The 24,523-nt window shown below is 53.1% G+C and overlaps 1 protein-coding gene across 1 annotated transcript in view; it reads right to left on the bottom strand.

Annotated features, from left to right (window-relative positions):
* MB21D2 (Mab-21 domain containing 2) overlaps positions 1 to 7,062 on the bottom strand; it is a 35,552-nt gene extending 28,490 nt beyond the window's left edge. Inside the window, exon 1 of the mRNA XM_088131864.1 lies at positions 6,654 to 7,062. Coding sequence (XP_087987990.1) covers positions 6,654 to 6,900 — 247 coding nt within the window. The 5' untranslated portion in view covers positions 6,901 to 7,062. The remainder of the gene's footprint in view (positions 1 to 6,653) is intronic.
* Positions 7,063 to 24,523: the final 17,461 nt, after the last annotated feature.

Below are 24,523 nucleotides of genomic sequence, written 5' to 3'. Positions count from 1 at the left end.
GGGAATGAGAGCCTATTGCCCTCCTCCCCCTTGCCAAGCCCCCCCAGCAGACTCACTTCTTGGACCAGAGCCCAAAGGAAGCCATGGGTGGCGGACCACCCCCTCATTCCAGCACCCCTGCCCCGCTCCCCCACCCCCAAATGAAGCCACCATTTTCTTCTAGCAGGTTCAGCCCCTGGCTCGGACATTCTCAACTCCCCCCCCGCCATTTAAGGCTCAGTGGAGAACAGTCCCCCAGAGGAGCTTTGAGTCCCTCCAGGGAGAAAGGGGGTTCAAGATCCCCCCCAAACTTAGTACACTCACAACCACAAGGCCCCGCTTCCTCAGGAGAGGCCAAGGAAATGTGACCCCATCAAGGGAGCAGGCCTTCCTCCCGAGTAGGGCCGTGGCCACATCTGCAGGCGCTCAGCCACTGGGGACCCCGCCTTCCTCTCGAGGGAGGCAGGAAATGGGGACCCGTGAAAGATGAGTTAGAAGCCAGCAGTCCAGCTCCCAGGGGGAGGGAAGCGGGGGAGTTGTGCCAGCCTCTCCATGTGCCCATCCCGGGGAGGGTTCACCCAGCATGCTTAGCCAGGCCAGAGGAAGTTGCGGGCCACGGGCCGAGCTTGGTTAATGCATTAACCCTGGCTTGTCTGCTTGGTGCACTAGGATAATTCACACACACTTGGGCACGTCACTCCATACAGAACATCACCAGCAGCAAAATCCATGCCACAGCTGGGTTTTCGAGCAGAGACCATCTTGCCAGCTCCCTTCTCTGTCTGTGATCCAGACTGTCTGAATGTGCACGTGAGAGAGAGACAGAGAGAGAGAAGCAGGAGCTGCCTTTTCAACTCCCCATGCCCTGTTGTGTGTTGTTTGCTGCAGCCCGCTTGGCAATCATTTACCTGACCTCTTCTTACGGGGTTGCAGATGTGCCCGCTTGCAACGGCTTCCTCTCCTGCTCAAAGGAGAAAGGCAGCTGGCAAAGCAGTCGGGGGGGGGGGCAGGGAGGCTTTCCCTGGTTGGAAGCAACTGGATTCCTGTGCGGGGGGAGGCAGGGAGCACTACTCCAACTGCAGCGTGGCCCTGACCCAGGTTTGGGCCTGAAGCACGGATGCAAGCTTGTCTTGCAACAAGAGTTTAGGGCAGTGTTGTCCAAACTTGGCCACTTTAAGATGAGTGGACTTCAACTCCCAGAATTTCCCAGCCAGCATGGCTGGCTGGGGAATTCTGGGAGTTGAAGTCCACTCATCTTAAAGTGGCCAAGTTTGGACAACACTGGTTTAGGGGCTCCAACAGCACCAGTTCTCAGAACAGGCCAGCCCCAGGACCGGTTGGATTCTGAGAGTTTTAGCGCTGTGACTGAAACGAGCAGCCAGAAAAGTACGTCAAGGCGGGGTGCCCCCCAGAATGCCTACTTCCCTGAGCCGGGCCCCTCCGCCGCTCCTTCCTCTGGCTCAGAAGTGCACGACTACTGTATATGTGGGGATACCGGGGAGCATCTTCTCCGCTGGGGTCCGCTCTGGGAGCCGTTTCCCGGGACCTGGCCGGACTAGCGCCGTCTACTCTTCAGCGCCAGAGGAAGCCCCAGCATTGGACTCCCCCATTCAAGGCACAGCTGCCATGGCCCGGTTGTGCCCTATTTCCCTTGGCAAACAATGGCGCCTTGCCATCACTGTACTGTTGCTGTTTAAAATGTTGCTGTTTAAAATGTTAACAGTATTGTCTATTTTTACGTTATCTTAATGAATTTTACAGATTGCATCACGCATGCCACATTTCGCGTGCTGACCAGCCTCTGATTCCGACCGCCTGTGTTATGTGCAACGGCTGTTTTGCGAATGGCCACTATCAAGCAAGCGGTGGGTACTCACCCTGCCCCCCACCCCGCCTGACCTTTCCCATTTTCCTGAGCGTATATAAAAAACCCCTTCTCAAGTGGATCACGGTCCATGAAACTTCTCTAACGTGCCCCCCAAATCTTTGTTCTACAGCATACACAGGTCTCCCTCTACAAGCTGCCTCTCCCAGATAGAGCGACAGAGAGCACACACACGTTAATTATGCAGCTGTTGCACAGCTGGCGTCCAAGAAAGAACCGCCCTGCTAGCAGAGCACAGATCACACCCACGGATTCAACCGTGCACACGTGCAGAATCACCACGGCCAGCCACCATTCAGCTGCACTGCAGCTGCCACTCGGAGAGGCAGAACTGCGTGCCAGAGCCCCACCTCTTCAAACGGAGTCACGCGGGTCTCATCCAGTGGCTAAATTAAGGCACCCCACAGAATGTTCTTGCGACCCCCCCGGGCCCCTTCGGGACTCTGGGCTGCACGGGGCGCACCTTGGGGCCAGGAGGCTGCCCCTCTCCTCGGGGCCTTTCCTGGCCCCCCAAAGCCACTGTGCTCCCCTTGCCCTGCCGGCGCCTCCCCTGCAGCCCCTGGGAGGCTGCAGTTCTCCAGGCCTTCGCTGAGGGAGTTCGTTATTGAGGCGAAAGCTCCACTCCGCCCTCCGGGGCTTGAGCGGTCCAGGGAGCCTTCCGGGCAACAGGCTGACCGAGGTCGGTTGTTGCCGTCTTCTGGGACGGACAGGCAGACCTTGTAGTCTAGGTTATGTGGATTTCCTCGTGGTCTCCTCTCCAAGCACAACAATCCAGCCCTGCTCTGATCAGGTTTTTCAAAACCAGACAAGAGCAGGGGTGCTTTAACTTCAGCTTGGAGGTCTTAATGGCACCTCCCAAAGCTAAGATTCTATTATTTTACAGAAAGAGCAGACTTACACATATGCCAGCCAGACCGCCCCCCCCCCCACAAAAAGATCATATCAAATCAAATCCCAACCACCTCTCCCATCTGCCCCCCGCGCAGACCCAGCCAGGGCAGGATGAATCGCGTAAAAGCCACCCGGAACTGGGCGAACCCCAACCCTCCAGGGCCCAGAGAGGGGTGCCAGAAACCTGCCCCTCGAGGTACCTTCTTAGACACAGAAGTCCAAACCAAGCACCCGCAGGGAGCAAAGAGAGAGACCAGGTCACCCCAAACCCATGGCTGCCAACGGGTTTCTGTAGGACCACCCCAGGGCTCTTCGCAGGGAAGGGCAGTACAGAACCACCAGGCAAGGAGGAACGAGCGGGGCAGCCGAGCCTCGGCCGGGGTCCCGCCATGAGGGTGGCAGTTCCGAGTCTGCCGATCTCAAGACTGCCGACAAAACCTGACCAGGTTCCTCTGCGACACAGGCCAGGAGGAAACCAGCTTCACCCAAGGTAGGCCCTGCATGGTGGACTTCCTGTTTCAGAACTAGGGCGGGGGGGCGTCCACCCCAGGCATTTGCCCCAGGCGCGTGGGGTCCTCCACACCTGCAAAACCCTCCCCGACGGAAGCCAACGGTCCTCATCAGGACGTTACTCACCGACAGCGTTTGGGCCACGGAAGCAGCCCCTCTTCCAGCCTTTCTCACAGCAGCTTGGCTGGGAATGGTCCAGGACCCAGGATGGGCACCAAACCAACATCTTCCCTGACTGCACCCGGCTGGGCGAGCGCCAGAGGACCCAGAGGTCCTTGGGACCGCAGACCTGCTGAGGATATGAGCTGGAAGGTGCCGAGAGGGCACCGAGTTCAACCACCGGGTGCAGAAATCCAGGGAGCCGTTCCTGACGGGGAACATCCAGCCTTGTGGAAAACCTCCAGCAGGGAGGTCCTGCCCTCTTCTAGGCACCCCAGAACACTTCTGCGTACCAGTTATGGCCTGGAGGGCCTTACGACGAGCCCCTCCCCAGCATCTGTGAAAGCTTCCAGTCTTTCAGAAAACCCAACAGCCGAATCTCCTCTGTGCCAAGCAGGGCTCTCTAAGGACCGCCAGGCCGGGCAACAGACCTTTCCAGCTGAATTCGCACAGCCTTTCTTTCCTCTGGGTGGACCCCCCACCCAAAGAACTCCCCAGTCATGCAGCTTTTAACCGCCATCTTTAAGAAATTCTGGTTGCCCCCCAACCACCACCTTCAAAGGACTGGGGGATAGGAAAGACCTCCCACAGCCAGGCCTCAGGTGCCCACGCAGACCTCACTGGCCCACCCGCTGCCAGCTGGTTTGGGGAGGGGAGGAAGGATTCTTTTAATCCGCAGCTGAAACGTCCAGCTGGCACGTTGCAAAGCACCACCTCCAACTGTCTGAGAATATTTCTGGGCCCTCAGGGCATCCCTGGCACACAGACATGGCTTTCTCATGCTTTCTCTGAAGGAGGGCCCACCTGGCCAGCAGGAGAAGGTAGCAGGAAGTGCCTCGAGGGTGAGCAGCAGCTTCCCCCATTGCCTTTGGATCAATGGGCACTACCTAGCTGGCCACGCCCCCCGGGGGGGCATCTTGTGAAAGATTGTGTCTCCTGTGGCAGCCCCAACCTGCTCTCTGACCACCTCTTAGAAAAGACACCCCAACACCAACTTCCCACGTGGCTACTGATCCACCCGCATGAACGCCGCCATGTTTTCTCACCCCTTGTCTGCCACGTCCCTGAGATGCTCCCCAAAGTCCCAGGCAACGCAGCGTGTGCAGAAAAGGAGGCAGCTGAGGGCCCCTCTTGGAGAGCTTCAGCCCAACCCAACCCAACGAGGGTGCCAGGCGGCCTCACACAGGCCCCCTCCTTGGCTGGCCCTCCAGGCAGTGGGAAGGCGGTGGCTTCACACGCACATCTGAAGGCCTCTGCAGGATGGTGCCAAGGGCCAGCCTGACCACAGGTGGCATCTTGGCAGACAGGATTCTGCTCCAGAGGACCTTCAGCTGCTAGGAGCCAGGCTGGAGGAAGCTGTTCTACGCAGCCCAGGGAAGACTCGGGGCACTTTGGAAAGCCAGAGAACACGTGGGGGCTCCTTGGCAGGGAGGGGGCAAGATCCTGCGGGAGGGGAAATCAAACCTCATCCAGTCCAGCTTCACACTGGACTGACGCGCTGCTTGAACGGTTCGGTCCCAAATGCTGACCGATGACAAGCAGGGCGGGAGTTCAGGTAGACCTCCCCCCTCTCGCCACTTCTCAGAGAGCCACTTCTCCCCAAGCATACCCAGCTGAGCAGAGGGTGGCCCCAGAAGCAGCAGACGGAAACACCCCATGCCCCAAGGTTCAAAAGGCCGGTGGGGGCTGCTCCTAAGCAGCAGAGGCACAGCAGGAAAAGCCAAGGGCTGAGGGAGCAAAATCAGGGCCCGGCGCCTGAACCACAAGCGCCAGGTTCCCATGGCCTGTGATGCCCAAATAAACAGACCCGAGGACTGAACCTGATGGTCCATTTGCACAACCTGATCAACAAAAGCTGGGTTCCCAGGACAGGCTGGACCACAAATGACCCAGTCTCCCTTCGGCACGGCCTGGCAGTTTGCGCCAACAAAGCCAGAGTCTCCGGGCGCTGTGCTGCGCTGTGGTCCCAGGGACGGAGACACTCATGCTAAGCCCTCCGCTGCCTTTACGCGTGGAACGGACACGTGCTCAGGATTCCCTCGCGCGAAATGGGTTTGCTGGTCTGAGAAAATGATCCTTGAAAAGCCCCCGGGGGGTCCCATGGTTTCTTGCTGGGCATGCAAACATCAGAACCACATATTGCCCACCTGCAAAGCCTGCCAGACCTTCTCCCGCTTCCAATCAGTTTGGTGGTCCTCTGAATTGTAGGCTGCCCTTAATCAGCTGATGAAGTGGATCTATTTTCTTCAGCGTCAGATTAAAGCCCACCCTTGTCAGAAAACAGCAGCCAGGACACCCCAACGACAGAACCCTAAACTCTGGTTACCTGAAACTGGAGGACAACGATTCCACTTTTGACCCTACTGCAGATCCACAGAGCTTGGTTCGCCCACCTAGCATTAAACCACAGTTTAACTCCCACCCCAATACAGCCAGTTCCACAGATCTCAAAAATCATGGGCGCCAAGCCCAGGGTGGGTTGATTTCAAGCAAAATCCTGGCAGAGCGGCGGGGGAGTTAGAGGCGAGGAAGGGGTCCCCATGGGGGGAGAGCTGGGGGGTCCCGGCGGCGCGACTCAATCGCCCGCTCGCGCCGCCACGCGCGCTCGCCCGGACCGCCGCCGCGCGGTCAGGGAGGCGGCCTTGGGGATGACAGCGAGGGCGGGACCCGTCCTCCCCCCACCGCGGCGCAGCCTGGAAGGCAGCGGGGTTGCCCAGGTCGGGAGGGGACCTGTTTGAAGCGCAGGAATGTCCTGCCCCCGCCCCTTCCCCCCGCCGCGGCGCGGCGCTCCCTTTGTCTGCGGCTCATCAGGCGAGCCCAGGGCCGGGGCGGGGGGGGCCCCCGGCCCGACCGCAGACTGGGTGGGAGGCAGGGAGGCGGGGGGGGGCGCCGGCCGCCGCTCCAGGAGCCGGACCCGCCCGGCGCGCGGAGCTCGGGGCGGCTTCGCCGGGCCGCGCAAGAAAGGCCGGCCAGCTGGCCGCCCGGCCCGCCCGGCCAGTCCAGCGCAGCCCTCCCGCCGGCCGCGAGCCGCGGCTTGGCGGCCCCGGCCGGCCGGCCCGGGCTCGGGCTCCCGGGGGGCGGCCCACCCGGGCTCCGCCGCACGCAACAGGCCGGCCAGCTGCCGCTCCCGGGGCGGCGCCGCGCCCGGGCTGCTCGCCCGGCTCCCGTCGCGGCCGCTGCAGCCGGGCGCCCGCCGTGCCCGCGGGAAGGGCGGCGGCGCGCGGCTCACCCAGCATGGAGAAGACGAAGTCCTTGGCGGTGTGGATCTCCAGGGCGCGCTGGTCGTCGTACTCGCGCTGGTCCTGCCGCGCGAACTCCTGGATCAGCCTGTTCAGCTCCTCGATGCGGGCGCCCGAGCGGAAGTCCAGCTCCGGGAAGGCGGCGGCGGCGGCCACCCGGGCCGGCCCCAGCGCGCTGGCGGCGGCGGCGGCGGCGGCCGAGCAGCCGGCCTTGGCGGCGAGAGGCGGAGCGGCCATCTTCGCGCGAAGCCGAGCCGCCCGCCGCCCCGGAGCCGCCTGGCGCTCCACTCCGCCTCCTCCGCCCGCGCCGGGAGGCGGGCGGGGAGGCGGGCGGGCGCGGAGGAGGGACCGAGGGAGCCGGCGGGCGGCGCCGGGCGGCGCGTCGCTCCCTCGCTCGCTCGCTCGCGCGGCCGGCAGGGCAGGGCAGGGCAGGGCAGGGCCGGCCCGGGACGTCGCCTCCGAAGCGCGCGCGCCCTGCCGCTGCGGCGGGGTTCGGGCGGCGCCCGCGCTGCCCGGGGAGCGCGCTTGCGAGGGGCGCGGGGCCCCAGCCCTCGGGCAGCCAAGTGGAGCCCGGGCACGCCGAGGGCTGCTGCCGCCGAAGGGGACCGTCGGAGCGGAGGCGCCGCGCGGCGCGTCTCGCCTGGCCCGGAAAACGGCGGCGGCTGCGCCTTCCCGACGGGCTCCCGCGGCGCACGTTAACCTTGGCCACGGTTGCGGGTGCGGGGCTGCAGGACCCCCGCCCCCGGCTCGCTGAGCTTCAGGTTCTGCGCTACTTCGGGGCCGGGATTACCTCGGTCCCCAGGCTTACCGTGCCAGTCTAAGCTACGGTGGTTCCCCCCCTTTTCTTGAGCGGGGAGGGAGCGAAGCCTCTCCTTGCCCCGCCTCAAGAGCTTCTGCCTCCAGCAGATTCTCCCGCATCTTTTTCCAGAAACGGGGTGCCCCTCTTCCACCAGCCGCAGCGAAAGCGGTGCAGTCCATTGCCCGTGGCCAGATGCTGGGTGAGTTCTTCCCCGGGCAGTAGCAGACCTGGTGAAATGCAGGAGGGTTGCCCCGTGCAAAGCCGGAACACTGAACCACGGAAAAGCCACACAGGGCTGCGCACCCGGGAGATGGACTCTGCCAGGGCTTTGCCCCATCGCCCGGTCGCCAGGTAAACCGCATCCTTTGAACTGTGATTCAAAACTCTAAACTGTGAAAGGCCCGTTGGATGATTCACACAGTAATAAACATTGGTGTTTCCCGTGTCCTTCCTGCCTTAGCCAGGCTCAGAAGCTAAGCAGAGGAGGCCTGCTTAGTGCCTGGATGGGAGTCCACCGGGGAACCCCACCTGGGGGACCACTGGCTGGACTGGAGAGTCAAAAAACATCCCTGGAAAGGCACTTCCCAGGAAAACAGTCTGAGGTGTCCTTCACCTGGAGTTGAGCTCAACAGGAAAGACTGGACACTTTTCTCCTGTGTTTTTTCCAATAGTAACGTACGGCTGTGAGAGCTGGACCATAGAGAAGGCTGAGCACCAAAGAATTGATGCCTCTGAACTGTGGTGCTGCAGAAGACTCTTATGAGTCCCCTGGACTGCTAGGAGGTCAAACCAGTCAATCTTAAAGGAAATCAACCCTGATTGCTCATTGGAAGGATCGATAATGAAGCTCAAGCTCAGGTACTTTGGTCACCTAATGCAAAGAGAGATCTCTTTGGAGAAGACCCTGATGCTGGGAAAGATTGAAGGCAAAAGGAGAAGAGGACGGCAGAGGACGAGATGGTTAGATAGCATCACTGAAGCAATGAGCATGAAACTGAGCCAACTCAGGGAGGCAGTGAAGGACAGGAAGGCCTGGCACAATATGGTTCATGGGGTCACGAAGAGTCGGACACGACTTAACGACTGAACAAGAACAACACGTCAGTGATGTGTAGGATGTGTAGAACTGGGTTCACATATTGTGCAAAACAAAGGCTGGCTTAATGAGTTACTGCATGCAAGAACTACACGCGGTTTGACGCACTAAGCAATAAGCCGTGGCTTATCGGTCTTACTTGTTGGCTGTGCCATTGCAGGAAAATTAGAGCTTTGAAGGTTCTGTGGCAGCAGGAGCACCCAACAGCAACTCACGCCCTCCTCAGCGCATGGCTGGGGTACTGCAAGGCACTCTACATGGGGCTACCCTTGAAGACTACCCAGAGGTTTCTGTAAGTCCAGAATGCAGGGGCCCACCTACTGGGGGGCACTTGCCACCGTGAAGGGAGGACCCCGGTGCTCCGAGCCCCCCAATTAGCCTCCAAGCACAGGGCAAGGTGCTGGCTGGTATCTTTGAACGCCCCTCGCTCCTACCAGAATCAGCGTGCCCCACTCCTGGCCCCCGAGGAACCGTGACAGGCCGAGGAGCCTGCTTTTGCCAGAGGCACTGGGTTTTAAATGCACCGAAGCCTTGCTGAAGCGCGAACGTCCTCTGGACAGCTTTGCCAGAGCTCAGCCGCCTGGGCCCCCCACTTCCGTGAGATATGCACAGTGGAGTCTCGCTGGTCTCCTCTTCCTCTTTAGGCGAAAGAGGAACTTAGCCAGCTGTTTCCCTGCCTGTCCTCAGCATTTGCAACAATGGAACAAAGATAAGGCACCCACAGTAACAAAAATTAAATGGTAAAGTTGCAAAACCTAAGCGTCATAGCATAGTCCTCCATCCTATGAGAAAAAATGGAAGCCAGACCAGGGTATCTTAGAGGTATCTTCCCCTATTTCAGAAGAGCCTCCGCAGGTCAACTTAGCTGGCTGGGGAATTCTGGGAGTTGAAGTCCACATATCTTAAAGTTGCTAAGGTTGAGAAACACTGACCTAGACTAAAGACACATAAAGAATTACTTAAGGAGGGGAGGAATTTACCATTGTTAATGTTTTTGCAAATGACTGGAAAAATAAAAAGAAGGAGGGACCCTGAGAAAGATGACAGAATTTGAAATACTTACACAGAATCAAGATCATTTATTAGGACAGATTTACAAATTGTTACTTAAATATAATATGGAGAGAACAAATAAAAAATTAAATGACAAAATGGATGCAAACTTTAAAAGAACCAGTAACAGTGGAACAAGGGGAAGATCTATGGAAAAAAATCAATGCAATTTACACCAAGCTACAATCTGAGGGAAAATTGGTACAAAACGTTCTACAGATGGTGTATAACTCTGTCCACAATTGCCGAGATGGATAAATCGTATAACAATAAATGGTGGAAATGCCACAACAAAGAAAGAATGTTTTATCATATGCAAAACAACCTCAAGAGTACTGGAAAGAAATACGCGAAAACATTCAGAAAACTCTGAAAATAAAATTTGAAGTAAAAACACAGATATTTTTATTAGGTATGATCCCAGAGAATACAAACAAAAGGCATCATGATTTGTTAATCTAATGTATGTGCTAACAGCGGCAAGAATCCATTTGGCACAATATTGGAAAAGAGAAACCTTGCCGTCAGTACAGGAGTGGGAGACTAAAATTGACGGAAATGCAGCAATGGAAAACCTATCTCTATTCACAGCAGAAGTCTAACCAAATACAAGCCGGAGCGGTTCCCTTATACGTATATGTATCTCACACAGCAAGGCAAGCCAAAAACTCTTAGGATGTGTTTTGAAGAAAAAGAGAAACTGTCAAAAATAATAATAATAATAATAATAATAATCAAAATGATCCAAACAAGTGAGTCATAATGTTCAAAGTAAAATATAAAAATATTCAAGTAGCAATTAGCAGCTGGAAGAAAAGGGTGGGGGGGAGAGGAGGGCTGCCAGAATGCCCTCTTTATGCTTTCTTTGTTTGTACGTAGGCCTATAATTATATGCCCTGTGTGTTTTTCTTTTTCTTTTAGCTTTTTTCCTTCCTTTATAATTTCTTGTATTCTTTTTCTTTGTTTTTTGTATTCAGGTAATTAAAAAAAAATAAAAATGCTCAGGAAAAAGAAACCCTCAGCTGGACAGAATTTTTATTGTGGCTGAACAGACCACCCGAAAAGGAACACAGGTGCCAGGTTCTCTAGAGTACAAAAGAATCAAAACAGCAGGTGGAAGAATGGGGGGGGCGCTGGGGGGATGGAAGTATCAGTTTTAAACCTTTAACAGTATACAGTTAATAGAAATGACATGAAAGGCTTCTGGCTGTTTAAAACCTTTAATGCTTCTGCAGGGGGCTCTAGACTGGTTCCAAACTCTGGAGAATGCTTAACTTTTTCCCCTCTTAATCACGGCTTGTTTACTTCTGTGATAATTAAAACATCTTGGCTGGATGCCCACTGCCAGCTCTCCCTCCTGGTCCAGCAGAACAAAGGCCTATGTGTGGCAAAACGTTAGACCTAAATGACCCATTGCTTAGCCCTTAAAAGGAGCAGCACAGCCCTGCCTCCTCCCGCTGTCTCATGGGTGCTCTGATTCCCTCCCATCTTTCCTTCCTTCCTTCTGTTAGAAGGTTGGGACATATAGGCATTTTATTTATATATATATATATATATATATATATATATATATATATATAATTTTAGAGATTTTGTAGACATTTTGGATATTTGGACATTTAGATGTTTTAAACACTTGCCTTTACCTGCTTGTGTAACATGAAGTAAAGGCAGGCCCAGCAATATGCCAATATTCCCTTTCCTGTATGTATGGTTGACCTCACAGTAATTGACCTTATTAAAATTATCAAAAGGTTGCATTCTTAAGGGTGTGACCTTCAACACTTCTCAATATCTCAAGGATATGATCATTGCTCTCATGGTTTGTTTCTTCCTGACTGGAAAGAAGACACTTCATGTGAGCAGATAAACTATCTTGACTTGATAGTTCAGATGACCCTTCACAAAGAGAGATAAGCGGTCCTGACCTTGTTTCTTAGGGATGTAGATCAGGACAGCACTCAGTGAACAAGCAGAGTGATAAAGGATGCTTTACATATGGCTGTAAACAATCAAGGTGATAGAAATTAGTTTACATACAAGAAGGGAGAATCTTAATCAGGACCAGAGAAAGGGGTCCTGGGTAAAGGGAGGAGTATGGATTGAGGTAACTGGCTTTGACTGGATCAGAGGGTCATGACATCTTAATGTAGGTCTGACTGTAACAAAAGGTATATAATATGCTGTATGGCGGGGGTCCAGTGCGGCTGCCCACCTAACTGCCTGCTGTCATTGCTTCTGCACTTGGGTGAAGAATAAATCTAACTTCATGCAATTCGTCAGTGTCTTTAATCCCGGCTCAGAAACGGACTTGGTAAGATAACTTTTTCTTCCAACACTTACTTCCTTCCTTCCTTCCTTCCTTCCTTCCTTCCTTCCTTCCTTCCTTCCTTCCTTCCTTCCTTCCTTCCTTCCTTCCTTCTTTCCTCCCTCCCTCCCTCCCCTCCTCCCTCCCTCCCTCTCATCTTTCCTTCCTTCTTCCCTCCCTCCTCTTTTTCTCTCTTTTCCTCCCTCCCTCCTTTTCTTGCTCATCTTTCTCTCTTCTTTCTCCTTCCTGCCTTCCTAGATTGAGCTTGAGGTCTGTGTGTTTTTTTTGGGGGGGGGAGAGGATGCAGATGGGGGTAGGCATTGTAGGAGGAGAAATATGCAAAAGGGACGGGGTTTGACAGACTTGCACACATCCATAGGTGAACATGCTGGCTGTGTTCACACTAAGCCGCTCTGTATGTTGGCTTGTTGCTCCTCGACACAGAGGCGCCATCCTTCATCTGCTGCCAAATCTCTGCAGCATCTGGTTCCTTCTTAAACAGCTCTGCCGGTGGACTTTTTAAAGTGGCTACGTATAAATAATAAACTAGGCTTCCCTGCTCTTTGGAGATGCGGATCTACCCATTTTCGCCAAGCAGGGAGCCCAGCGCTCTCTCCACCGTTAAAGGGGAGGAGGAGGAGCCAGTCTCTAAGGTACAAAAGAGATTCACTTTCCTTGCACTTTACACACATCTTGGCCCCAGTTCAAATCTGGTGATGTGCTGTAAAATAAAGGTTCCTTTTTTCTCTTCCATTCTTTTAAGCAAAGCTGTAACATTACGGCTAAAAATATCTCTAGGCGTGTTTGTCCATCTGCCCACCTCCTCCCCCCCATCGCCATCCTTGCCCAGATTTCTAAAATACCTGAGTAACTGGTGATGAAACGGAATACATTGTACTCATGGCTCCTGCTTTGCTGCTCCACGCCTTTATGGCCTTTCCTGGACCAGGAAGCGCTGAAGGCAGCAATTCACACCTTCGAAGTGACGCACAGATGCACACCTTTGTCATCCCCAGACTACTGCAAGTTGCTGTGGGTGGGACTGCCCCTAAAGACGGCCTGGAGGCTGCAGCTGGCACCGAATGGAGCTGCAGGCTGGCTGCACTCGCCCGACCCTTCAGCAGAATAGCACCTGGCAGCCTTTGCTAACCTTACAGATTTTGCTGTTATCACCGAAGATAAATTCCTTGTGTATGTTTTATACTTGGCCATTAAAGTATTGGTATTGGTATTGGTCTAGCCAGGGGGGGATCCTGCAGGCCCCCAGGCCTCAGGAGACCAAGGGGGCTGGGCCCAGAGATGACTGCCTTAGCAGCAGGCCCTTCACTGAGGACCATCTCGCCCCTGTGGTCAGGGTAGCCCCTACCGTTCTATCCTTCAGGAAGTTGGTGTTTCACAAAGCCTTCAGAGAGAGAGAGACTTTTAATTGGGGAACTGCAAAGAATATATTTTTAAGTTTATATTTTGGTAGACGGTCTCCATGTTTTAATACTCGAAGCCACCTGAGCCTTGATGATTAGCTGGCATATAAATCACTGGAATAAATGCATAATTAAGATATTGGGGAGGGGTCCTTGCAAAAGGCTCCCCTTTGTGTCTGAAGGCAGGTGCCTCTAAGAAGCCGGGGGGCTTTTAAGATCTGGATGGAATTGGCCAATGTCAGCCTCGCGGGACAAACCAGATAGGAATCACAACCAGATGAGCTAATTCTACTTTAGTGTAAAGCTACATTGACAGAATCTTGCAAGTATAAAAGTACAATCCCCCTCCCCTTGGGTAGTCTCCTTTACCACGCAAGAAAGTAGGGAGGGTCCCTTCTGAGTCTCTTGCCCCACCCACTATCCAGCTGCGGGCTGTGCCACCTCTTATCTGACTGTTCCTTGGCAGTGCCTCTTGGCCCAGCCTCCCAAGGCCTTTCCCACCTATCCTTACGGCCAGGCAGCTTCTCTGGAAGCTGTGGTTGAACACATCCAAGCGGGATGAAACCTTTGGGCCAGGCCTGATCAGTGCTTACCCAGAAGATCCTCTTGGGACCCCACGAGAGGGGTTTTGCACACTTTCATAGAAGAAAGAAGGAAAATAAATATTCACACTAAATTAATTTATTTTGATTTTAATTAACAAAAACTCTGGGCTGGCAAGCATAGGCATAATTTTATATGAAAATTTACATTCCCTTAAAATATCCAATTAATTTAAATGTTTCTGTGTAGTGTTAGTGAAACATTTTATTTATGCATCAGATCAATTTGCATAATTAATTTTTTAGATGTAATTTGGAGTTTTGCATAAGGTAATGTGAATTACGCCATGTGTGTGGTGTGTATAATAAGAAAATAACATGATGCAATTGTTATGTGAACTTCTATAATCAGGAGCAAGAAAATTAGATGACATTTTCTCCAGGGTAAAAATGCCATAAAGCATTCAGAGGGCGGGGATGGCAGGAGATACTTTTACACTCTGGTTGTAATTAACTTACTCAGCAGATTGTCTTCAGGTAGCAATCCCCATTCCTACTCTACCGATCCCAACCAGCCCTCCTGCGTCGGGGAGCCTTGGGACCCGGGACCCCAGCCCCCAAGGCCTGTCCTCCGCTGAACAGCCACGAAACGCCTCTCCACTTCTGAGATGGAGGCACTTTGTAACGACTCCTGCCGCATCTTGAACCTCACCGTCACGGCAGCCCAAAGGTGCTCACTCGACCACCTGCAAAATCCGCCTGTGCAGAATTCCTGGCCTTCCAGGAGGGCCTCTGACCCGTGCCTGGCTGGGCGGGAAGGCCGCTGGGGAAGTCCTGCTCAGACGCCTCGGCCAGCCTCTCTCCCTCTTCCCGAGAGGTACCACGACCACCATGGAGTGGAACAGGCAAAGCTCCCCTTCTCCAGGGCTGCAGGCTGGGGGTGCCATCCGTTTCTTAAAGGGGAATCGTTCAATTAATGCCCAAAAATATGCATTGAACAGGAGGATGGCGAACTTTTGTGTGGCGCGTCCCAGATGGATGCCTGTCTAGCCTCCAAGTGCACCCAGCCGGTGCAGGTGAGCCCCCCACCTCTCTGGGCCAGTGGCTACACTGAACTATGGTTAAAAGTTTCCCCTTACCTTCACTGGGAGTCTGCCTTCCACTGACAAACCCGTTATTCCACCTTCTGGAGTGAGGGAGGACAATTCTGCAAGGGACATCCTTTCAGGTATTTGGAGAACGGTCACATACCACCTCTCCCAGCTGCCTCTTCTCGCATCAGGACAGGCCTGGAGCTAGAGTTCCTTTCAGAGCTGGGCTTCCCAAGACTGGAATGCAGAGAACGTAAACAGGCAACTGATATTTAGAGGCAAGTATGGAGAAAAGAAGGCAAGTTTTCTGTTACTTCACGGAGAACCTGGCAAGGCACCAAATTTGGGTCCAAGTGTCAGGTTCAGCCCAAAGAACTCCCCGAGACAGTGCAAATACAGTTCCGTTGCGTTTATTAGCTTCCACCTCAGGACAGAAAATCTCTCCAGACTGAACCCACGTTCCCCAGCCAGCCAGCCACAACACCATGAGTTCCTCAGGGAGGTGCCAGCCTCATCCTCTTGAACCTCCCACGCTCCTGCTGGGGGCTAAGGACACGCTTATCTCCCCGAGCCTGGCCTTCATGAGTCCATTCCATCACATCAAGAGAAAATAAGGTGGGGAGTCAGGCTTAACCATCAGAGGCTATCAGTGAGATTGCGGAGTCTGTAGTTCAGCACGTTGTGAGAAGCCGGTTATTTTCTTAGCTTCTCGTCTGGTGGATGGATTATTTATTCATTTATTTATTTGTACGTTTTACAAAGCCACCCAACTCAAACAGTGTGACTCTGGGCTGTGTACAGAATAAAAACAAGCAATAAATCAAAAAAAGAAAAAGCCCATATAGCGATAAACGATGTAATATATAAATACAAAATACAAAATGGCAACCAAGAGCAGAACAGAACTACCACAGAGGGGCTCCCCACCCAACTGGCTCCTAATGCCGGGGGAAGAGCCAGGTCTTAACAGCTTTTCTACAGGTGAGGAGAGTAGGGGCCTATCACATATGGGGGGGGGGAGAAAGGTCATTCCAGAGAGCAGGGGCCATGACAGAAAAGTCTTCCTACATCCCATAAGATGACACGTTTTAAAAGGGTTAGGGAGCGTGTCTGGTGGGCAGATGTCCTTGGGAGAAGGTGGCCCCTCAAGTAAGGGCTTTAAAGATGATAACCAGCACCTTGAATCCCACCTGGAGGCCAGTACGGCTTGCGGAGTAGCACGGGCATAATGAGGGGTGCCCATAACTACACACACGGCTGCGTTCTGGACCAACTGAAGCTTCCAGATCGTGTCAAGAGCAGCCCCACGTAGAGTGCATTGCAATAGTCCAGTCAGGAGGTGACCAAGGCATGAGTGAGCGCGAGCAGGGTCTTCTGGTCTGGGAACGGGCACAACTGCCGCACGAGGCGCAGTTGCACAAAGGCCCCCCACCAGTTGCCACCTGCTCTTGAGCAGGAGCCATGAGTCCAGGAGAACCACCAGACTGCACACCAGATCTGAATGGGGTAGTGCCACAGCATCTAGAACCAGAGTTGAAAACTCTGCAACTCCCAGACCTGGGGGACCCAAACCCATGGCCGCTCAGTCCTGGCAAGGTTGAGCCGCAGCCCCTTCTTGCCCATACAGATTCTTCTTCACTGGGGGTGCTTGACCAGAGGCTGGATGGTCTTTTTCAAGGATACTGTCCTGGCAGATCCCTAGCTTTTAGGAAGTCCAGAATAATATGGCCATTTCAAGGTTTGGGGGCTTGAAAATCTTATTTATTTATTTATTTATTTATTTATTTATCGAATTTGTCACCGCCCATCTTGTTAAAAAGCGACTCTGGGCGGCTTACAGAAGAGATAAAATCCATTAAAACGCAATATAAACAATCTTAAATAATTAATAAATAAATTCCAAGGGATGATAAAATTGGCGAACTGCTTGGGGAGTGTCATCAGGGTGCCAGCCACCCCCACGAGTGATTGCAACTCTTGTTGCCCCATACAAGCTGACAAAGCCAGTACTTAAGTCCTTTCTGGAAAACTGGAATGCTATGACAGCCTCCTCTGTGAGGAATGAGGCTTAATTTGGGGCCACAGATGGCTGTCTTCCTAGTTTTTTACATTTTTTCTAAAGGTATTAGTTGATATTATTTGTTTAAATCTGAATTGTGGAGATGGGAATTGTATGCCACTCAGTCAGCTTTGACTGGTGGGGCTTAGAAGCCTTGTAAAATGAAACAAAAGTAATAAAATAAAATCATAATATAAAATAATTTACTTATTTGGGCATTGCCTGTTCTCTGAATACTGCAGTTGTATTAATTAACCCAGGTTTAGTGTGCTCTGTCAACCATCATCCATGTGTGGGGAGATGGCTAGGCAATGTGGGGAAAGAAGTCCAGATGCGTCTCGAGGGACCTGTCAGCCAACACCCCCCTCCCAAATCATTTCAAGACAAACCTGGGCGTGGCCCTTAAAGGTCTTGAGGAGGGGGCGGCAGTCGGTCCTGGGGGGCCCTCCTCCCTTTTTCCGGTGCGCAGCCCGCTCGTTGCAAGACTCCCGCCGCTCTCGCCCTCGAGGGCTGCGCGCAGCCTCTGCCTTGCTTCGGGGTGGGATTTTGCTCTGCCCAGCCGCAGAGCTCCGAGGCAAAAGCTGGCCGCCAGCTCCAGGGGCCTGGCGGGGGCTTCCGGCTGCCGGTCCCGGGTCCGGCGGCTCTAAGGGCGAGGGATTTCAGCCTATCACGGTGGACGCGGCCAGCATTATCTGGCAGATCAAAATGGGTTGTGAAGAGCTCCCAAAGGGTCCCTCCCAGCAGGGCTGGCCAGATCCCCATAAAACTGGTCTCGGATCACACACACGGGGACGAAGCAGTTCAACCCGTCTCTGCTAAAAGAGACCGAGCCGCCGCGACCGCCCGCCAGGGAAGAGATTTTGAAGTTGTGAGCGCGTTGCGTGGGTTTGCGGAAGACACTTCACCGGGTCAATTAAAAACCTGTTGGTTTAGTCCCCGTCTCTTTCGCTCCCCTTGCAGCTTTGCGCGTTGCGTGCATTCAGCCTGATTGGTTGGTTTATGGTTCCGCGTTATTTCATTAACCGGGTTAAACGCGTTGTGTTAATCCACCCAGCGTGTGGCTGTTGTAAGAAAGACAGATTCCACGCAGGGAGCCGTCAGGGAAGAGACGAAACAGAAAGCTCCCCAGAGCCAAATATTTCTCTGCAAATTTCTCTGGGGCATGGACACTGCCGACAGCCCTGGTTCCCCGAGCCAAGAAAGATATTGCAGAGTCGGGAGGGAGGCAGGAGAGGGTGACCAGGACACCCCGGGAGCTGGACAACCCCCTGGTGAGGGAGCCTCAGTCCCTTTGGAGACTTTTCCGTCTAGAAAGGAAAACACATTCAGAAGTTATAAAATTATGCATGGAGCAACTCAGTAGGAAAGAGTGCTATGCTGACTGATCTTTAAAAAGCTAAGCAGGCCAGGCCAGGCCAGTTTAGCACTTGGATGGGAGACCACCAGAAAATCCCAGGGCGGTGAGCTAGATTGGAAACCATTCTGGAAGAGGAAGGCACGCCAACCACTTCTGTGTCGTTGCCATGCAAACAGCATAGTTCTGAGGGACTGTCTCACCCCCATCACATCAACCCGTCCCACCCGGTCAGGCAGAGAGAGCGTGCTGTGGGGCCCAGGAGGGGAGCCTTCTCTGCCGTTGCCCCGCCCTTTGGAACATTCTCGACCTCCCCCCGAGGTGCCACAGGCCCCCACCCTCTTGGCTTTCCGCAAAGGATTAAAGACCTGGCTCTGCCAGCTTGCGTGGGGGGATAGCAATCTTGCCCAGTCCTGGGGGTGGCTGGTGCCTTGATGACGCTCCCTGGGTGACTGCCAATTATTCTTGGATCTATTTCTTTTCTATTTATTGATAGTAGATTGTACTTTTGTGATGTTAATTGATTTTAACTGTTTTGTAAACCTCCCAGAGTTGTCTCAATAAGATGGGAGGTGACAAATTTGATATATTAAATAAATAAATAAATAAATAAATAAATAGTGAGGTTCCTATGGCCGCCATGAGTCAAATTTGGATCAAGTCTTTGCCAGGAGTGGCCTCGAGGGACTGGAGGAAGAGCCGCTACCGAGACAACGGTCAGATAGAAGAAAGGTGCGCTCGGCCAGAACTGCCACATCCCGTGCAAGACCCTCCCTGTTCCCACGGAGATACTGCTGCACCTCAGAAGGCGTTTGGGCACACCACACCTCTCCCTGGGGCTGAGAGCAAGCGGGAGTGCGAGCAGAGGCCACCCCGGCAAGGCCCTCCCATCCCTTCCTTTCCTTTCCCTTTAGGTGCCCGGTTGGAGGCAGCCCGGTCGGCTTGCCTGTCACCAGAAGCGCTCAAGGGATCCAACCTGGCTACTGTTTGGACGGAAAGGCCGCCCAGGAAATGCCAGGGCTGGAGACTCGACCGGGAGACCAGAAGCACACCCCCAAAGGCAACTTTTGCGTTATTGCCGAGATAACTGCACGGACGTGTCTGCAAAGTTTCCCCAAACAAGCTTGCCCACTCAGCGGGAAAGGCTGGTGGTAGGCCAGCACCGACGTGGTCGACCGAGGCCCAGGACAACTTGAGTTCGTCCCCCCTTTTCCACTGGGGTTCAGTGTGTGGGGGAGGAGTGGGAGATTGGCCCCTCATTGCAGCTTGGGAGGTGATCTGGCCTGGCCAGCTACCCCGTGGGAAAGAGGAAGCACCGCTCTCTGAGCGCCATGGCTGCCCCCCCACCACCCTGGCCCATTGGCTTTGAAGACGCAACTCAGGACTGGCCTCGTGCATCGCTGAATCAGGCAGTGTAAAGACGGAGCTTTTGGGGGAGGCAGCCGACTAAGCTCAGTTAATGCTCACGCTGGTTAAGTATTTGGGGCTTAGCATGTTGTCTGATCCAGCCCGCTTGGATAGCGGTGCCCTGTTTTAATCCAGTAACAGGATTAAGCCTGTGGCTGGTGGATCAGACTGGAAAGGACATGAAATGCAAAGGAGAAATGTTGGGGGGGGGGGCTGGGCGGCTCTGAACAGGATGGTGGAAACTTCCCAGCAAATTAATTTGGTAGCTTGGCTGCCCAAGGGGGACTCAGAAGGAGCTGTTTGTTTACAAGAAAAAGGAAAACCAAGTCTGGCAGGAGAAAAACGCTTCCGTTTCTGGAAAGGCTGTATTCACTCTTTCCTTTAAGTAGCTAAAAGGGTTTCTTGTTCGGGGTGTGTCTGCGCGCATGGGTGTATTGGGCGGAAAGCTAGGGTGTAGCAAACCCAAATCTCTGCGAAAGGTTCAGAGAGGACAGAGACATTGGACGGTTAGAAGCGCCAACCACAGCAGCGCTCGCCATGGCTGGCCAGTGTGTGTGGGGAGGTTCTTCTCTGCTCCTTCCAGTCGCCTTCGAACCAAGGAGTCGCCGCTGCCCTCCCGCTCGGCCCCGGCGTGCCAAGGCCATGGATTAAGGGACGCTGCTGGCAAAGGAAAGCCCCTCCCTACCTGCCTCACAGGCCTGGGGGTCCCGTGGAGCCTCTGGTGCGTCCAGACTTTCCCACGTTCCTTGGCGGCCGAGACCAAAGGGCGATGGGCTGGTTAACGTAGAAATCTGGGCCTTCCCGGAGTCACCGCTTGGTGCTTTCCAGAGGTTTTCAATAATCCCCTTCCTACGAAGGCGGTTTGGCCTCCCGCCTTCCCCAAACTGTGGATCATTCCTGGGCAAATGGAGTCTTGTGAATAGCCCCCTTTGCTCTCCTGCCCCCCACATAGGGCATAACTCTGGTCGCTCAGTGAGTTCTGAAAGACGGATGACTTTAGTTCTATTTAATAGCTATGGCTTTGCTCCCCCCCCCCACTTCTGAAATAAGCCTACAGTTGATTCCGTTCTTTCCCTGCTTCATGTTCAGCGGCTTGAAAAATGGCTCTGTGCGTGAAGCTTTAGAACAATTCTGTTATTGTCGACATAATCAGCTTTACTTGGATAGGAGGCCATCGGCGCTATCACGCTTTTGAGCAATTTTCTGAGGAGTTGTTTCTGGGTTATCTGTTGCAGTTTTGGGGATCTCAAGGAGGCTGTTTGGGTTTTCCTTAGGAACGGAGGGGAAGTATGTTCTTCTGGGGCAGGGTTCCTCAACCTTGGCAACTTTAAGACGTGTGGAGTTCAGCTTCCGGAATTCCCTAGCCAGCATGTGCTAGCTGGGGAATTCTGGGAGTTGAAGTCCACACGTCTTAAAGTTGTCAAGGTTGAGGAACCCTGCTCTGGGAGTTCACTAAGGCCCCTCCTGGGCTACTCCTAGACCAAATCTTGGCTCGCTTTGAACTCTTCCATCTATTTTAGTAATGCGTGTTAGTGGTACATGGGGAGACCATACAGTAGATAGACTCGGTCCAAGGTGTCATAGTTAGAAAGAACAAAAATAGCATTTATTATTCCACTTTAAAAGGTCAGCTGAAATTTGCATTCTCCTAAATTTAATTCAGTTTTGAGGAAGCCAAACTTCAGCGGACCTTTTTAAGCTGAACAATAAATGTTATTTTTGTTATTCTTGTTTCTAAGCATGACACCTTGGACTGCTATTTTGGCGCAACCATCTTGCTGTGGATAAACCAGTGCTTCCTCCTGGATACAGGTCTTCTTAGAAAAGAGAAATGCAAATTCCTGATAACCTTTAGAGGATGCTCAGGCTTGGCTTGGTGAATATTTGCTAAAATTGCAATTGTTTAGGAACATGACTTAAGTAAATGTTCAGGGATTTTGCTCCTGGACAAATGAGCTACCTGACTCCTAGTAACGTCACCAGATTACACTTCTGTTGCTTGCTTTCTGCATCGGAAGTGACTGTTGTTTACAGCGGTCTCTCGGACTACTACAAGAGAGCCCCAGGAGAAGATCCAAGCTTCACCCTGACTCATCCTTGCACCCAACTCCCTCTCTTCTCGTGTGACCACCCTCCCCCTCGGTCCCCCCTCCCTCGGGAATCAGCCAGGAGGAGGGGCCCTTGGCCACAAGTTTCCACTGACTTGGAGGAGATGCAGCCCCCAAGCTTTACTTATTGACAAGGACCATTCATCAAGCCACCCACAGAGACAGTCTTGCACCGGGGCTCTGATTAAGACAGGCCGGATGCCTCATCCCCGTCCGCCAAATTGCTTCTTTCATTGTGCAGAAAAAGGAGGGGCCGCCAGGTGTCCTACTTACCACCTCTGTTCTGCCCTGATTATGGCCATCCGTGTTTTTCAGACTTGGCCACTTTAAGATGTGTGGACTTCAACTCCCAGAATTTCCCAGCCAGCCAGATTTGCAGATAATATAGATAGCTGATCTTAACTCTTCTGCCCTTTGTCACTTCTGTGTCTCCCCTCCCTGCTTTCACCTGCCTTTTCCCCTGTTTGGCCAGATAGCTTTTTGACGGTGAATAAGCAAGTATCAAGCTGCATCTTTTGCCAGCTCAACTGAGCCAGGTGTCTTGCTCTGACCTGCATACAGAATTGGCAATGAAGGTCGAAGGGGGAGGCAAAGGGGAAGAAATGTGCTTTCAGACTTGCAAGATTCTGTTAATGTGGTCCATCCGGTCATGCTTCCTGTCTGGACTACCTCGCAAGGCTGACATCAATCATGCAAGTCTGAAAGTACACTTCTCCCCGATTCCTTTACAGCCCAAGAAACTAGGGAGGGTCCCTTCTGCAATGACTGCCACGTCCACATTTCTGCTGAGTGTGAAGCTACCTCTTGCCCCACGGTTCCGCTGGCTGTGGTTCTCCCAAGGCCATCCCAACATGCTATTACGGCACAGCCACTGAACACCCATGTTTGAACCTGTAGATGAGCATTCAAAGAGCAGCGGGTCCTAGTGAGGAACACATCATCTCTGCTCCATAAACCTCACTGCTGAGATTTAGCCTTGATCCCTGATGTTGCGGCACCAACAGACTGTGAGCAACATTTCACAGCATGAAGAAAGAAAGAAAGAAAGAAAGAAAGAAAGAAAGAAAGAAAGAAAGAAAGAAAGAAAGAAAGAAAGAAAGAAAGAAAGAAAGAAAGAAAGAAAGGAAGGAAGGAAGGAAGGAAGGAAGGAAGGAAGGAAGGAAGGAAGGCGGGAGGGATGGAGGGAGGGAGGGAGGGAGGGAGGGAGGGAAGGAAGGAAGGAAGGAAGGAAGGAAGGAAGGAAGGAAGGAAGGAAAAGAAAGAAAGAAAGAAAGAAAGAAAGAAAGAAAGAAAGAAAGAAAGAAAGAAAGAAAGAAAGAAAGAAAGAAAGAAAGAAAGAGAGGCTTTGATCAATTCACCGTATAGGTTAGAGCTCCATCTACTGTTGGAAAAAAAACACGTTCCCACCTTAGAAAGGGAAGCAGAGATCCTAGTCTGTCCACATTTTCCCTTTGTTACCAGCAGTGTGTAAGGCAGGCGTGCTTTCTGGGTTTTTTTTTCCCCCAGAGCTGGTCTCCTGGCCACACTGGCCCTGGACTTTTGTCTGTTGTCCAGCGCCTCCATGCTTCCCTTGGGTCTGATGGTCATCTCCTTCAGGTCTCGCCTGGGCCTGAGCTCCACTTGCCATGCATCTTGGTGCACCAGTCTAGCTTGTAGAGGGAAGAGGGAATGGCCTTGAAGGACAGAAGGAACAGCTGCCCCCAAGGCAATGGTCAGATCAAAGGGGCCTGAGCCCAGGCCAAGGAAGTAACGTGAGTAAACGTCTGTCAGGTTCAGCCCAAGAAACTCAGTGGGAAGATTCAGGAACAGTTCAGTTACTTTATTAGCTTATACCTACTAGACAGAATCTCGCCAGACTAACTCTAACCCCCAATGACAGCAACTGAACACTGAATTCCTTAGGGTGGTGCCAGTCTCATCCTCTTAGTTTTCACATGCTCAGGCTGTGGGCTGAGGAGATGCTTGGGATTCCTCTCCCGATGACCTTGGACCTCCTCACTCCAGTCTTCCACCACTTCGACTCGGCCAAGACCTTCCCTCCTTCTCACAAAGATAATGGGAGAGAGGGAGGGGGAAGCACATTCAGACTTGCAAGATTCTGTAACTATACCTGTTATGATAAAAGTAGTCCTAACCTATATGGCATTGACTTTTTAATCTGGTCTACTTTGTAGAGCTGACATGACACCTGACCCTCTCCATGCCACTCAGGCTTGGCACTTGCCATTTCAGGTTACGGACTAAGGGTGACACTAAGTGCGTTGTCTTCTAACGATGCTTCCGTGGAACTTGGGCATTGTTAAACTGAGTTCGGCCTTTGCTACAGGACCCAAATGGAAGGGAGGCAGTCATGAAAGACCCCAATTTACCTTCATGCCCATTCTCCTTGGTGCTCATCAACTTTGCAACGGGATAACGAGAGCCTAAGAAGAGCCTGGCTGGACCGGAGGAAAGCCCGTCTAACCAGCATCTTGTTCAATCCGTGGCACAGATGCCCAACAGGAAACTCAAGACAGAAGGACTCCTTCTCACTCAGGCTCCTCAGCTGCTGGTTTGGGGAGACTGGCCGCCTCTGCCCCGACACCTCATCAGCGGCCTTGGGGAGCTGTTTCTTTAATCCCC

Source organism: Python bivittatus, unplaced genomic scaffold, assembly GCF_059951505.1.
Source record: "Python bivittatus isolate LINGU-HERP-01145 unplaced genomic scaffold, Pbiv_v1 ctg000980_np1212, whole genome shotgun sequence".
NCBI lineage: Eukaryota > Metazoa > Chordata > Lepidosauria > Squamata > Pythonidae > Python > Python bivittatus.
Note: the sequence above shows the minus strand (reverse complement) of the source record. Positions and strands in the feature narration are given on the sequence as shown.